Source organism: Poecilia formosa, unplaced genomic scaffold (assembly GCF_000485575.1).
Source record: "Poecilia formosa unplaced genomic scaffold, Poecilia_formosa-5.1.2 Scaffold46, whole genome shotgun sequence".
In the NCBI taxonomy this organism is placed as follows: domain Eukaryota; kingdom Metazoa; phylum Chordata; class Actinopteri; order Cyprinodontiformes; family Poeciliidae; genus Poecilia; species Poecilia formosa.
In genome coordinates, this window is record NW_006799985.1 from 630,726 (window position 1) to 647,554 (window position 16,829).

Genomic DNA, 16,829 nt, shown 5'->3' on the forward strand with positions numbered 1-16,829 from the left:
AACCATAAAAAAACCCTAATGTCTTTAAAAATAATAATAATAATTTAAAAAATGATAATAGTTTGAATGAATCTATATGAAAGTTACCAAACAGCAGCATGCTTCCAGTTTTTGTCCTTACCTATAAACAATCAGATGATAGTGAGCGTAAAAGCAGACCATGCCACAGAGACATAACACACCAGAACAAGGGATGTCACTGCATGATGGTAACTAGCACTGAGCTCTGGAGGCGAGTCTCACCTGTGGAGTTGTTACTCTGAAGGACGTTCCCGTCGTTGGAGCAGCAGGTCTCGGAGAGATGTTGTTCTGGGCCTGGGCTTGAGCCTGGGCTTGGGCCAAAGCCTGCTGAGGAACCAACACCAACTGGCCCAATTCAGTGCGCACCAGCACCATTCCTGCAAGGCAGCGAGGAACGACTATTAGCGCTTAGGTCATGAGGAAGAAACAGCCAAAGGCCATTCCTCAATTATGTTGTTGTGTCTCATGACTCGTGCACTTTCCCTCCCATTTAGTGGTCAGATCGATGTCTGAATTTAAGGCTTTTCTTTGAGGTCTGACCTAACAATTAATATTTTAAACAAATTTCACATGGGAACTAGGACACATAAAAGAGCCAAAACTGCATGGCAGGTACTTCAATAGAGGTAGAGAGAGCTTTGAAATCAAAAGAATATGAAGAAACTAAACGATCATTCAGATTTAAGCATCAAAACATGTATTTCTCCTTTCAACAAACTCAAAGAAAATGCCTTCTGTTAGTTAATATGTGTACACATTAACCAATAAAATCTAATTATAGTAAAATTGTCTGATTCTGACCTTTGGTCGACTTACTCATGCATTTCTTTTTATAACATTGACAACTTGTCAAAGTTTATTGTAAATAACAAAGTTGACCGTGTATTCTAACCCTTATGGTACTGTTAGACTAAATAATTTTTTTCTGAGGTCAGATGACTCAGAGGAAGGGCAGCACAGAAACCCTTCTGGCTACTGACCATGAACAAGGTAAGTAAGAACAGTAGCACAATCAATAAAACAAAGAAAACAAAGTTCTTTCCATTTAGAAAAACTAGCAAATTCTCAATTCGAAAAGTAAAACATATGTCCATAAATGTGGAATATTTGAAATTCTTTAAATACATTTTTTCTTAAAAGTATTTAAAACCAATGGGAAGTGAGACTGGAACAAAATGCATACAGAATAGTTGTACATTCTGCTCTCAGATTAACTGAGTTGAATGGATAAATTCGGTGGCTGGTGCCATTGAAGCTACATCTGGAAGCATGGGCTAAAATAATGTTGCCGAAAACTAAACGTTCTCCATCTCTTTCCATTAACTTTTTACTTTTCATAAGCATTAGAAAGTGATTCTGTTTCTTTTTTGTGTATCTGCTATGTCTTCTGAAACCCCATCAGTCTTGGCACATGGTCGCTCGTACTGAGCCAGGTTCTGGTTTTACTGGAGAGTTCTTGCAGTTAAAAGGGAGGGTTTTTTTCTCTCTACTGTTGATACATGCATGCTCAGTATGAGGGAGTGCTGTAAAAACCAGCGACACGTGTGATCGTCTACTGTTGCTGCTTGTTCGTCCAGGACAAGTGAATGCAGCAAGTCAGTGACTCAATGCAAACTGCGGGGTTTCCTTAGACAAAAAACTTTTTGACTAATTTGAATAATGAACTGAACTCGACTGCATTGTTTGATACCTGGGATCAATTGAAATGTATGTATGACTGAAATAAAATTACTTTTTATAAAATGCCTTGAGATGACATTAGTTCAAAATGGTTCTATCAAATAAACATAATTAAGTTTGTAGATGAAAGGAAGATATTTTGTTGAAACTGATCTCACAGGCGTCTAACATTCAGTGCCTGGCAAAATTATTCTGACATTTTCACTTTTTGTCATATTAAGGCCCCAAATGCCAGTCTAATTCAGACACTTCAACTTATAAACCAACAGAAAATAGTGGATAACTGTTGAGTCAAATTAAAATAATACATCTTTTTCAACAGTTGTGGATGTATTTATATTTAGATCATTTTACTCTGATACACTGAAATAAACAGCCAACAGTTGCTCTGTGAAGGTCCAAGAGGTTTGTCAGTGAAACTATGTGAACAAACAGCATCATGAAAACCAAAACCACAGCAAACAGGTTAGGAATGGGTCGTGGAGGAGCTAAATAGAAATTAAAGGCAAGAAAATCATTCATAAGGAAAGCAGCTAAAAGGCAAATTATCAAGTCCATTGATAATTGCCAACAACAAAAAGGCAGAATTGGTAACTATTTACCAGTTATCAATAGACTGATCCTAATTGGCAACCTGTTAATCAAATCCTCTTTATATTTCCTGAGGTATTTTGATGATTTGATCTGGTAACAAGCTCCAAGCCTCTAAGGTTGGAAGTCCTCCTTGCCATCACCCTGATCTTTAGTTCCCTCCAGACTCTCAGTTCAGCAAATGGGAATTGTACAGCAACATATTGTTACTTGAGAAGGAGTATTAATCCAGAAAGTCCACCAATTCTTGAGGCAGGAAGAATTGCTTCCTGCCTCGAGCAAGCCTCGTAAATCTCAAACCATGTCATAAAAATGGTTTATGACATTTTTGAAAAATATTTCATTAGTTATTTTTATTGAATATTTCAATTTGTTCTTTAAGTTTGTATTGAAACAGATGCAATCTTAAAAACCAGACTTCAAATCTGAAACCTTTCAAAGAAGAAAAATAATATTTTTATATATTTTATCCATACTGGCCAGCTCTATATCTGGAATTTCCTGTCTGAACTATTGAACAGGCTAATTGCAATTAGCAATACAAGCTAATAACAAATGACGCCTCTTTATTCTATGTCATTAAGCATTAAAGGTACATCTTTACTGACAGTATTAGTGTGCGGAAAAAATGTCAATGAGATACACACAGAACAAATTAACTTTATTACTGCAATTATCACCTTATTTTACATGCAGATCGGCTAAATTGGATGTTGAGGTCAGGGTTGGAAGAAAATCTTGTTTCCTGACTTTAGGGCGCCTTCCTGCTTATTTAATTTTACTTTAAGCATGTATAAATGGATAGGAATGCTTTTTCTGTTTTTATGGCAAAACAGAACAAATGAAAAAGTCGGTAAGGCAAAACTTTGGATATAGTGAGGCATTACGTGCAGAGGCATTTCATTAATGGCACCCTGGGCAAACCTTTGTCTTTGAGCCACTCTCCTTCAACCCTGGATAGCCCAAAGGCCTCGTAAATCTCAAACCAAGTCTAAAACAGTGAATAATCCAATTTAGGCTTAACCAGTCTAAGTATTTATTTATTTATTTATTTATTTATTTATTTTTTCATTTTTAGACTAGATGTGATCAAATGGAGCCAAGAAAAAAACTGAAACAGTCATTTAATTTTAGCAGTTTTTGCAGAATTAGCCATTCACAGTCTACAACATTAAGAGGTGCTCACTCCCCACTGAGTGGGGTGCAAATAGAAAAACATGGCAGGAAGGCAACATTTGTAGAGCTTATGCTGCGTGCCTCCCCTGCTAAAAGGCATGGCACCTTGGGCTGGTAGCCACAACACTGATAACAAAAACAACTACTGCGGATTTTCTATGGAACGTTTGAGAACCACTGTTTTACATGAACTGTTAGGAGAGGCAATAGTTTTCGTTGTGGGGCAACAACAAAAGATAAATTTATGCTCATGCCTTGTGCACTGTAAAACATTTTAGTCGCATTTAATTGTGTCCACTAACTTCTACTCATTAAATAAAGGGAATCTTGCAAGCTTTAGACTTTTAACTTAAATGTGAGTTTATAAAAAATAAACTCACAGTAAGTAGTAAGTTGTGTTGACTTTTTATTCCCCACGAAATGACAAAAAAATTTTGTTTACACAAACTTTGAGTAAACAAAGTTTGTTTTTTATTTCCTTTCAGTTATAAAAATAACTGAAAGAAGAAAAGGGCAGGAGTGGGAGCCATTTCCCAAGATGCTTAGCGGCATGTTTTTGTATCCCGTGTTGCACCGTGAGTGAGATGGAAGTGTGTTACGTTGACAATAGTTGAGGATATTTTTCTTCTATTGCTAAAGTTCTGCTTGAACCAAATGTTTGAGCTAAATTTAAAATGATTCTAGACAAATAGCATTACCAGGTCAGATATTTTGTTCATCCAAGTTGATTCAAAATCTAAAATACTGGCTAAAAACAAGTAGTTATTTTAAATTGATAATGTGAGTAAAAGTAATACAGAAAAGTGCCCTTGTTTAGCTAGGTGAAAGCAGATTTCTTGTATAATGTGAAATAATTAGTTGGTGTAAATTACAGTATTAAGCGATAACTACTAACAATTGAAGGTTAATGAGCTATCAGATCTTAAAAAATAATGTTTAGACGAGAGGTGGGCGATATGGACTTAAAGTTTTATCATAAAATATTGTGCCACTGTTTTAATAACAACAAAAATTATAAGGACTATTGATTACCTCTTTTGTAGCTAACTGCATGGCTCCATAAACACAAATGCTCTGCTCTTGTGTTTATGGAGTATAGTTATGTATATAAATATACTCATAGTTATATGTACATAACTATAAATTATAGTTATATATATAACTATAATTTAAAAGAAGTGGATTTTTAATACACTTCTTTTGGACACCTGTCACGTAAAGAAGTGTGATTTATCACTAAAGTGCACAAAGTAACTACATTTAACCCTATTTTCAAATTTATTTAGATTTTTTTGGGACTCTTTTTGGACAAACAGTAAAAATTAAATAGTGGAGGAAATAGTAAAAAAGCAATCATGACAAAAGAGATGGTTTGGAATTAATCATGACAATGATAAATCAATCAATCAATTAAATTAAATCAATTAAATCAATCACTATAAGAAATTTAATGCAATAAATGATAAACTATACCATAAATAGTTGGTTTAGACAATTTGCCTTTTGTTGTTAAATCAACTTGATGAACTTTAAAACCAAAACAATGCTCTAGTTGACTTTACTTGCACTTTCAAGGCAGCAGACTGGGCGTCTTCATTTTCAAATTAAACCACCTTCAAATAGTTTACAGTGAACATCTTTACAAGGGAAGGATAATCTGGAGAACAAGGCTTAATAACGTTTACATAAACACACTGCACACCAAGGGAAAAAAAAGCACATTCTCTCCAACCCTCCAAAATAAAAGCTTACCCTGTGGGATGGTAAAGCCAGGGGGAAGTTGAATGGTGGTCTGCTGTTGTGAAGGTCTGACAATCAGCTGGGGGGCTACTATCCTCTGAGGCGTTGGGACCCCTGGACGGGGTTGAGACAGTGCAGGGGTGGCCACGGCAGGTGTTGGAGAGGGAGCTGTGGGCCTGACCATGCTCATGGTGGAGGTCACAGCTGTGGTCTGGACAGTTCCACAGACAGATGTGGTCGCCATGGCGGTGGTACACACAGCTGTTGTAGCGGAGCTCAGAGGCTGGGTCACTGTGGTGGTGGTAGTAGGAGCTGCTGTAGTGGTTGTTGCTGGTGTGATAGCGCAGGAAGCAGACGGTAGTACAGTGTTTATTACAGAGCTCACACTACCAACCTGGCTTTGCGTTACAATATTGGACTGACAGTCGTCTGTTTTGGAAGCTCCGGTGTCCGTGGCCGCCTTGCTGAGATCTCCCGTGGGAGATGAGGATGTGGCGGGCTCTATCCGAGCACCCTGCTGGACCAGCGCCGAAACGCTGGTCCCGTTGCCGTTCTGGGCAATACTGGCTACGATGTGACTCGGGAGTCTGTGCAAGGCAATGGTGGGAGTCCCCCGGTCCAGAGGAATAGCCGACTGACCCACGGGGAGGTTTGCGTTGGACAGAGTGAACGTGGAAGTGTTGATGGCCGATCGAGTGGAGTTTGGCGGAGTTGCGCCCGGGTCCACGGAGCTGATGATGCTGCTGTCGGTCACCGCTGTGATGCTGCTCCGTCTCGTCGTCACCGCTGCGCCGTTCAAACTCTTTATCCGCGCCGAGGGGCTCCTTCTCGGCGTCGCGACGCGCTTCCTCGGAGCGCTGGCCTCCGCGGGCGCCTCACCTGTGCACTGGCTCACCTTGGCGCTCCGACTGGATGTGGTGCTGATGCTGTCCTGCGGGGATGCCAAAGTTGACACGCCAGATGCAGTCAGCGGTGTGATGGATGCTCCATGTGATTGAATGCCGCTGCTAGTGGCGTTCACACAGCCAGCCGAAGTGCTGGGAGGCTCGCCAAAAGAAGAGGAGCAGCTCAGCGACAGAGAGGTGACAATTTTATCCGGGCTTGCGTCCTTAGAGTTCACCTCCTGGCGCATCTCAGGTTTATTCCGCCGTCCAGGTTGTTGTTGTTGTTCTAGTGTTGTGGTACTCACTGGAGCTGGGAGCGTTTTTCCTAAGTGATGGTTAGCAGGGGCCACAGAGCCAGCGCCTCCGTTTTCGTCTGCTTTCCCCGCGGAGTTGCTCTGCCCAGTCAGTTGAGACTCCAAAGAGCCCACCAGGTCGCTAACAGCCTTCTCATCCACCTCTGAAAAGAGCATATCTTCCAGGGGGTCGGAGGCGCCCGCCATCTCTGAGCACAGATAGCAGCTTTATAGCGGCCGCACCGCGCATGCGTGTTACTAGGCATTGTGGGAATGAGCCTAACGTCACCAGATGAGGGGGAGCTCTACGGGAGATTTTTTAACCCTCCTGGGTCTCTTGACTCTTTTTTTTGTTGTTGTTGCTTTAATTTCATTTTTATTTAAAATTATTGAGGTAAATGGCATAGAATGTGTTCAGGTTGTCTTTTTGGGTGTGAATTTCATTTATCCATGTTATTGTGACCTTCCTAAAATAATGGCTTAAGTAATTTTCTTTCTTTGCAAAAAAAAAGTGATTTTATTATTATTTTTTGCCTAAAACATCTTTTGGAAAGAAAAAAGTTGTCCTTTTTTCTTCTTCCCCAAATCAGTTTGGGCAATGAAATGACTTAGGTCATTATTTTAGGAAACCAACAATAAGCAATTTGTCCTAAATAGAGTAAAAATATGACCTTTGACTGTTTGTGCCATTAACTTGCATTCAGAATGTTATTTTAATACAATACAAATCTCAATATCTTTCATTCCCAGATAAAATGGCATATTAAGGCCATTGCAGATAGAAAAAAAAAGAAAGAGTGCATTTCCTCCAAAAACAACTCAGAGAAGTTGAGATTAATCTCAGGCATTCTCTTGAAACAACTAAGACATTTCTGAGTTTGAAAGGACAAAAATTGCTTAAGAAACAGACTCAAAAATTTTGAGAATAATCTCAGAAATTTTCTAGACAAAACATGGACATTTGTGAGTTTCAAAAGTCAATAATTTCTTAGATTTTTTTTCTAGCAAATTGATGACTTTTAAAAACTGAAAATTTACTTATTTTTTTCTATAAAATTGCTGATTTTTTTTTGTCAGAAATTTGCTCAATTTTTTTCTATCTTTGACTGCCCTAAAATGTCATGCCTTAGTGATGTAAAGCTTCCTATTCCTATTTCTATTGCTTTAAGATATTTTTCTTGTAATATACCATTGTTACCAATTTTTTAAAACCCTCAGCATATTTGGATTGTTTTTCTTTAATCAACCAAATTGATGGTTTCTGACATGAAAAGAAACATATCTTCCAAAAAATAAAAAAAAGTTAAATAAAAGAAGTATGTTTTTTAATATATTTATGTTTTCTTACATTTTATTATAATAACAAACCATTCATATCACTCATTAATCAGAGAAAGGCTGCTTATTGGCATTACAGTGGCAAAACCTTCCATCTTTCCCCGGTGGTTTGGTAATTTATCATTTCTAAGGAGCTTCAAGTCTTTCAAGTTGGAAAGTCTCCTTGCTCTAACCCTAATCTTTGTCTCTCTACAAATTATCCATCAGACTTGGGAGTCTGGTTGGGGCATTCTTATCCCTTCGACCCAGAAGTTCGAAGGAATAAAGATTACTTTAATTTTACTTAAATTTTAAAGTAGTCCTTTAAAATTAAAAGATTACTTTAAACTCAAATCTGTTGTGGACATGAAAACATTTGAACTTCACTACAGATCCCCCACTGTAATTACATAGAAGTTTATTAATGTTTGTTTGCTTGTTTGTTTGTTATTAAAGAGATATTGATCTATATAAAACACCCAAATAGATAAGTTTGATTAAAAATGGTTTTATACACGACAATTGAATACACGACAATTGAAATTGATCAGAATCAGTGTTTGACACCACTGGGTAGTGTTAATACCTGTCCCACAATTTCAAGTGAGTAGTTTTACCTGCAAATGATGTTTAAGAGCACTGTAAAATGTGATGATGGTCCAAAAAAAGAGAGATGTTTCTGTATCTGAAATGTTTTGACAACAAATGAGTGTAGTGTTTCTCCAAATAAATTAGTTATTTTTTTCTATCTGCTGAATCTTTTGTAGTTTTTGGCAGTCACATTAATGATTGGTACACACCATAAATTGCCACTTAGTAGTTAGTACTTTACCGTGTTCTAACATACATATATGTAACACATGTTTCATATGTTAAAAAAATAAAAAGTGTTTCTTCTGTTTGAAATTGTGTGTCTGATGTCTGGTAATAGACTGCTGCCCATGGTGTACCCCGCTTCTTGTCCAATAACCGCTGGCGATAGGTTTACTTTTATTGACGAATTATCTTTTTTATTGAATAATTTAAATTGATTAAGATACTTGATTATATGTATTTGCTGAAGTCCAAACATATTCTCTAAATCCAAGTAGTTTTACTTGAGCAGCTACTTAAAAGAGAGGACGCGTATTTTTAGAGCACAATCTTTGTCCCAGAATCCTTAGCGGCGGAGGAAGCAAAAATGAAGTCGGCCATGTCGTGTTAAGGAGTCAAGGAACGGGACGAATGTGGTTCAGGGATAGCATCTTATTAGTTTTATGCTATGTAGTTTTGAAACATCGCTTCAGAATATTTAACATTTGATTTTGCGTCGGAAGATAAACATTTTATTCGATAGCGAGCGCTTTAGTTAACTCGGCGGATAAAAATGAGCGGAGGAGGGACGCCGTACATTGGCAGCAAAATTAGCCTAATCTCTAAGGCCGAGATTCGCTATGAAGGAATTTTATACACCATCGACACTGAAAACTCGACAGTAGCTCTTGCTAAAGGTAAGAAAACCCACCCAAAGAGGATTGTAGCTCTCATTCGGGCAAAATTAGCAATTTTCCAACAGTAGTTTTGTCAATGTGCTTTTTAACGCAGTTGTCTTAGTTAGCTAGCATTTTGCTAGCTGGCTAACGGCTAGCTAAACTGTGGTAACGCTGTCTCTTTTGTTTACGTTGATTTCGACCTTTTCCTTAATCCACCGTTGAGAGAGAAATGGTTTCAAAAGTTTGCATATTTATACTATAAAACATTTTTTGCCCGCTTGAATTGTATTTAAGTCCGAATTCCCCGTTTTTATAAGATAATTGGGTTATACAAGTCACTTTTTAATGCTCTGAAACATTTTCATTACGTTTAATCACAAATTTCAACAGGTTCACCGTTGTATATTTTTAAATATGACGATGAACAGATTATGAACGTGAAACTTGTCATTGCGTTTTAATTCAGTGTTTAGTTTTAAAGAATGTTCTAGGCTGGCCTCATCCATTGTTTATTTTTTAAATGTTGTTATTGATTAGGTTTGTAGTAGAAAAATATTGGAAGGATCGTTGTAGTTATGCAAGCAAGAGTTTAATGTAAAACCAAAAGAATGTAATGTTTCAACCATCAAAAGAACTTTGAAATAATTCCAAGATATTAGATCTGCATAAGAAATCAAAGAGCTGTAGTGTTTTTTCTCTCTTAAATTGTGAAACATTGCGACTCAAATTACAACATTCATCAGCAAATATGTACAGTTTAAAAAAAGACCAATGGTTGGATTGAAATTGTTTTAACATCTAATAGTCATTTATTCATCAAAAAAAAAATCACATTTGTGATCTTTCTAAGTGTTCCAGGAGGACACTTTTATGAGTACCCTGTATCTGCAAGTACTCCAATATTGATTCTCAGTGTATTATAAGTATGTTATCAATGCCAGTAGCGTACTTACCAATCAAGTAACCACTGCTCAAATAATAGCCCCAGATTCACTTATAGTAGCTGATTTTTGTAACTTTGCATTTTATTTCCAAACAGTTCGCTCTTTTGGCACTGAAGACCGTCCCACAGAAAGGCCTATACCACCTCGGGATGAAGTGTTTGAGTACATCATCTTCAGAGGAAGTGATATAAAAGACCTAACAGTTTGCGAGCCACCCAAAGCCACTAGCTCTCTTCCTCAGGACCCTGCCATAGTGCAGGTAAGTTTATTTATGTGTAGAAAGACTGCTTATTATGCTGATTTTTATGTTTTCTGTATTGAACGTCTTTTGTCTTCACGCATGTTAATCAGAAAAGAAAGTTATGTCTCTAGAAATGCTATTTTTCGGGAACTGAAAACAAAATCATATTGCTTCTAAAAGTAAATTCATGTTGCCACACAATCCTATTTTACACTTTCCACTGTAAATGTACCAATTACATTAGACTGATGTAAAAGATGATTATCAAAATAGATATTTTCCCAATAAAACGAAGAGCTTAAAATGGAGATAATAAATGTGTTAAATGGGCCAAAATGAACAAGATATATTTGTAGAAATTAAATATGAATCATGAAATTACATCTGCTGTAAAAAAAAAAGAGAGAGAGAGAGACAGACCATGATTTTATTTTTTTTTCCAACTGCAACTGATCAAATTGCTTATAAGTAGTGTATGCAAGGTGGTGTATTGGTCATTTTAGACTTGCACGCATTTATTTATTTTATTAACTGTTGAGCAATTTATTCAAAACGTATGTGTATTCTTACAATTGTCTTTACTTTTTTAGTCATCAATTGGATCCTCCAGTGCAGCATCTGCACCATCATTCCGGTCAGCTGGTTCCTATGCAGCATTCAGCAGGGCTCCGGTTCCTTCCTACAGCCAGTTCGGCGTTCCACCCATCGGGTCGCAGCAGTTTGGATCTGCTGGAGGTCAGTCGCTGTCACAATTAGAAAAAAAATAAGAAAGAAAAAGAAACATTCCTTATAGTTAAAATCATGTTGCCACGATGCACTATAACCGAAGAAATGTTTATTTGTAGTTGAGAATGTGTATAATCTTTGTCATTAAATAACAAGAGGCTCTGATTTTATCACAAAATTACAACTTTTAGCGTTTTTCACTAGTGAAGCAGACTTGTCTGACAGATGGCACAATCAAAGTAAAGTCATCTCCATTGTTCACATCATTGCAGCAAATCAAAAGAATGAAAGCCTTTCAACGTTACAGTTTATCTGCATTTATTTGTGCTCGGCGTTCATGTGTTTTACAAAAACAGCAGCGGATCCAATACCAAGTTGCATCAACATCAACTTAGATTTGCTTTTTCCTTTGCTGTGTAGGACGTACAAGTCCTCAGCGGGACTCTTTGGCTAAAAGTGCCCCGGTGGAGCCGTCGGTGCAGGCTCCCCCGTCAGCTGCACCTGGTCTGCCTGCCGCCGTTGGTCAGAGGACTCAGCCAGGAGTGACGGCCAAACCCAGCAGCTCTGCCACTGGCAGCCAGAAACCCCCTGATCTGCTTGAGCAGAAGAAAGGTGAGGCTTTAACAAGCTCATATCTTTGTGTCGGTGCCAGATATTTATTTATTTGGTTCATCCTGGAGTATAAATTGTAAATGCATAAAGTTATTACTATCATGTGTTCAAAATGTTTCTATACTGACTTAGTCTGAAAGTTCACTCAGAGAGGAAGGTGTCACTAAGCCAGGTCAAAGATTGCATACACAGTCGGGGGCAAAAATTGTAATTTTGGGGGGTATAAACTGGTGCAAAGATTCAACATTTGTGTGTGTGTGTGTTTTTTTTTTTTTCCATTTGCATTCATGCCTGTTTGCTTGGTGGCTTTTTTCACTGATGAGCATCTGAATGTTTGTTGTTCAGCTCCTGATGTTCAGAAGACTTCCCAGCCCGATCATGAGCAGGGTGCTGTCGAGAACCGGGATCCTAACAGGCGTCAAATTGGTAAAATAAACTTAAGCCTTTATTACATAAATCAGTTTTCTCCGTATGCAGTATTGTTAACAAGAGATTTTAGACATGATAGAGCTAGTACTACCATGCTTAGTGTTATATTTGTCAAACTTGCTCTGTTTTCTAAATGTGAATGTTTTCTCGGTATTAGCTGGTGTTCAGTCCAACCGCCGCGGCCGGGGAAGAGGAAACCGCAGCAGGGGCAGAGTGAACATGCGTAAAGATGGCACCATGAAATTTGATGAGGACTTTGACTTTGAAACTGCCAACGCCCAGTTTCACAAGGATGAGATTGACAAGGAGTTTCAGAACAAGCTGAAACTGAAAGGTAACATTTCAGCTCAGGATGATGTCTGATTCAGCAGCTGTTGGCTACGCCACACGATGCCTAAACACAGCTTAGGAACTCTTTATCACCATCACCTAACTTAGACTCAGGAACAGGTTTACATCTGTCAGTGCAAAGGTACATACTTAAAAAAAATAATACAAATGTCCCTCTGCATCATCCAGACTCTAAAATGCTAAAAAATAATTACAAAATTTGTTTTAGATGAGCATATTTTTTCAGCTCCTGCTAAAGAAAAAAAAAAAAGCAAAGTGTTGTTTCTAATTTCTTCCAACAAACAGATGACAAACCTGAAAAGGCTCTGAACGGAGAAGAAACTGCTGACTCGGAACATCCAGCCAACGAGGGCGCCACTGAGGAAGAGGAGGCTACGATAAACACCTGCTACTATGACAAGACTAAGTCCTTCTTTGATAACCTGTCCTGTGATGATTCAAGGTACTACAGCTCACACAGCAGATACGGCTCAGATGCACCCAACTCTGTGTGGACTTGATATTTAACTGTATCATCACTGGTTTGACTTTCTGTTCATGAAATTCATATATTTCAACATGTGAAACCGCAACTGACTTTTTGTTTTTATCTCTTCAAGTAAATCGGGTGATGGTGGATTTCCAAGGTAAGTCAAATATTCTCTTAAGTTTCATCATTTACTGCAGCGGCAAATTTTTAACTGGTGAACCGAGTCAAACCTCAGTCGTCGTCTGTTAAAATTTGTCTGTAAAGTAACCACGCTATATTTGATTTAGTTTTGCTAAAACAAATAAAATGATGGCTGTTTTTTTTTGGTTTTTAGGTTGTATTCACTCAAGGAAAGTCCCTTGTTTGGTCTGTACTAAAAGCAGACTTTATTAAAAAAAATTTTATGCCATTTCCTTTCAAATTGCACTTTTTTTTTTCTTCTTTTTTTTGGGGGGGGGGAAGTGGACTATAATTTGTAAACAAAGCAATGCAGGTGATGATCTTTGCTCCCATTGGACAGAAATGATGGGGTGGGACAAAACACAGACCGAGAAAGTAAACAAACTCTGGAGGTTCTGCTGCTGCATTTCTGTGGTGCACATTTGTCCCGTTATTACAACTGAAACGGCGTTTTGAATTTTCAGATCAGCTCATACAGTGCAGGTTTCACACTGTAAAATTTCTAATTTTATAACTGCATCAGTAAAAACTGGTGCAAGCTAAATGGGACCAGATTCTCTGCATTGTCTGACCCACAACATGCTGGCAGCAGCATGGCGAAGCAGAAAACGGATCAGATGCGACTTCAGTTCAGTCATTACATGCATTAGCTACAGTATTTTTACGATAATGACCAGCACTGGTGTCTGCTGAAGTCCAGAAAGGCGTGTAATTCCTGTAGTTGGTTCAGATTAATACTGGTCTGTATTAAAACCAGAAGCAAACTGCAGCAGAGTTCGCCTGGAAGTGAAACCGCCTCAAGAAATGGGTCTCAGTCCGGTTGTTTGGTCAGCACCGGAGTTCACTTGAATGTATTCACACTAAGACAAAAGAACCAACAAGGGAAACAAACTCTGGTCAGGCGTGAATACATCCTTATTTCGCTTTGGCATCTTACCATCACTTAAAGCAAAATGTGAACATTTGGAACCAAAAGCTTTGTTACCAAGCAGTTCCTCCACATTTGTGTGTGTGTGTGTGTGTGTGTGGCTTTTTTATTTATTTATTTTTTTGCCGTTTAAAGTTAACTGTGAGCCGATTTTGTGTTTTGCGTTTGTGTCAGGGAGCGCAGGCCAACCTGGGCAGAGGAGAGACGAATGAACGCAGAGACTTTCGGCATTCCTCTCCGACACCAACGTGGAAGAGGCGGTTTCCGTGGGCGAGGGTACATGGGGCCCCGCGGAGGCCGGGGCCGGCCATCGAGCAGAGGGTTCTTTGGGCCGCCGCGGGGGGCCCCGCCCGGCTTCAGGGGCGGATTCAGGGGTGGCAGAGGAGGCCGTGATTTCTCTGATTTTGAATACAGGGTAAATATAACAAGGACGCTTAATTACTGTATTATCATACTATATTATCATATATCATATTATCGTAACGTATTCAACTGAAATCTAGTAGAAAGAAAAATCTAAGCTGAATCAGCTTTTTGCTGATTCCTGGTGTTTTTTCTTTATCTGTTCCAGAAGGATAACAAGGTGGCTGCGTAGTACTTCAGTGATGGATCCACCAAGAATTGTAGCCACTTGTCATGAAATTATGCCCGTTGTAGAAATTTCCTGTGGTCTCTACATTTGACAGAAAGAATGAAGACATTATTTGGACACCAGCACCTCGGTGGACTGCCTGACACCAGGGGGTGACGGCCCCACTCCCGCTCTCCACCTTGAGACTTTTTGGTTTCTTTCTCCAGAAGTTTTGTTGGAAAAATTGGAAGATCACATGTAAATACAAAGCTTTGGAGTAATTGCGTACTTTTGCATCAGTTGAATTCCTTTCTTACTAAAGTTGTCTTTGATATTGTCGATATTAGGAGCTGTACGCTCTTAAACTGTGAGCAGATCGCAGCCCTTGTGATCAATAGCTTTACTCTTTTTTTTTTTTTTCTTTCTTTCTTTAACTTTTTGATATTTGTCGGCACCAAATCTGTCACCACTGCCTGTTGCACCATGCGTTTTTCTGCTCAGTTAGATTGCCATGTGTTCAGTGTTTTTACTTCATTAGTAGTATTTTTTTTTATCTTTGATTTTCTATGAAGTAGTGAGGCTTACAGAATCATACATCAGAACTGTGTGTAAAGAATGAATGTAAAACTAGTTCAAGCCAGCTGACTTTTTCCGCCTTTCGACTTATGTTGGCCCTCAGACCTCCTGCGTCAGATGAGTTGTTTTCCTGCTGGATGTCTGCAGGTACCAAGAGCTTTCAAATGCAGGAGTCAAAGTTCTTTTGTTCGGTATGTTTCACAAAGCTTCAGCTGCACGGGGATTTAATTTTGGCCGTGTTTACATAGTTAAAAATACAAGGAGGTGATTTTTTTTTCTAATTTGTGTTGAAAAGATGTTAATTATCTTGCGTCTTGGCAAAAGACACTTAAGTTCTATTTCCCTAAATTTGCTGTTTTGCCAAGAAAAAGTCTTCAATGGAAAATTTGTCACTTATATGTACGTTCTTGTAATTTCAGTACTTTAAATCCTTGTTTGTTTGTTTTTTTTTATGTAAAGACGTCCCTTTGTGTTGTCGTACTCATTGGTGTGTCCCCCATTATGTCAACAGGCAGCAATTCACACAGCTAAACGAAGCACTTGTAGTGCTACAGGAGTTGTTTACTCAACATGGGAAACGTCTGACGAGGATTCAGATGCATTTTTAACTGGATTTCTGATAAATTGTAGCTCCATTTGTTGCATCGTCAATGTGATCGTTCTCAGGAGTGAATTTATTTTTTTACCGACTCGTGAACAAAGGGACAAAAAGCTGGATGCGGCGACCAGTACTTTCAAGAAGGTTCTCTTTTGTTTTTAAATCCAATCCTCAAACTTTGTAGGGAGTGCCTTGAGCATGGTGGTATGATTTCTTTCCCCTCATATTTCTCCCATTAATTAAATGTTACATTGTGACAGAAGTACTGCTGGCACTACAAGGTGAGAATACATACTCTTTTTTTTTTCTTTTTCTTCAAATGTGGTTAAGTTGGCAGCGCAGTAAATGTCTTATAAGGTTATCGCACAAACAACTTCTAAATGCACGATGGCCTGTGGAAGTAATGCTTTATATTGGCTTTAGCAGCAACCAATAAGATTTTATTTGAGCCTAAATTGTTATAACTGACATTTTTCATGTTTGCTACTCTTTCCAGTCACTGGAATTGTTTTCTTGGGATATCATCAAAATTGAGTTTTTACAAAAATAAAGAGTTGTACAATTTATATGTCGTCCTTGTTTATTTTGTTCTCGTTTGATTTTTTNTTTTTTTTTTTTTTTTTTTTTTTTTGCATTGTTTTATTCGTGCAAAGCCTTGATGTGCATGCATAGTTTTCCAAACTTGGGGAAATAAAATGTCTTCACTTTTGAACAAATCAAACCATTCAATCCATCATCAGGAAGAATGTGAGACAACTGAAAATCTACTAAATCTCCAATCTGCCAATTGAAGTTTCATTTCTGAATCCTATCTGCTTTTCCTTGCAGGATCATGGGTTGATCATACCAGAAAGATTTTATTTTCTTTCAATAACTTTGTCAAACGTTTGCTTTCTTCTTGATTTGAAAAATAGGGGCCATTTTTAATATGAAATTATTTAACATAATTTGTGAGGGTTGTATAACAATTGAACAAAAATGTTATTCTTGTGTATATGCATTGGAATATTCCATTCCCAAATGTTTCTTT

The 16,829-nt window shown here is 38.1% G+C and overlaps 2 protein-coding genes across 5 annotated transcripts in view; one reads left to right on the forward strand and one right to left on the reverse strand.

Annotated features, from left to right (window-relative positions):
* Positions 1 to 6,844, reverse strand: part of LOC103138054 (transcription initiation factor TFIID subunit 4) — a 114,793-nt gene extending 107,949 nt beyond the window's left edge. For 3 of the 4 annotated variants that reach the window (XM_016671555.1, XM_016671554.1, XM_016671553.1), the window contains exons 1-2: positions 5,221 to 6,844; positions 244 to 398 (exon numbers count right to left, since the gene is read on the reverse strand). In XM_016671555.1, the coding sequence (XP_016527041.1) occupies positions 244 to 398; positions 5,221 to 6,592 (1,527 nt within the window). In that variant the 5' untranslated portion in view covers positions 6,593 to 6,844. The remainder of the gene's footprint in view (positions 1 to 243; positions 399 to 5,220) is intronic. The other variant, XM_016671556.1, reaches the window with a different exon arrangement.
* Positions 6,845 to 8,842: 1,998 nt separating this feature from the next.
* On the forward strand, positions 8,843 to 16,365 carry lsm14ab (LSM14A mRNA processing body assembly factor b). Its single transcript, XM_007552131.2, has 10 exons — positions 8,843 to 9,192; positions 10,214 to 10,377; positions 10,950 to 11,094; positions 11,506 to 11,697; positions 12,043 to 12,123; positions 12,284 to 12,460; positions 12,763 to 12,919; positions 13,077 to 13,103; positions 14,229 to 14,469; positions 14,626 to 16,365. Exons 1-10 carry the CDS (start codon positions 9,069 to 9,071, stop codon positions 14,647 to 14,649), a joined length of 1,332 nt encoding a protein of 443 aa, XP_007552193.1. The 5' UTR covers positions 8,843 to 9,068; the 3' UTR covers positions 14,650 to 16,365.
* The last annotated feature ends 464 nt before the right edge of the window (positions 16,366 to 16,829 follow it).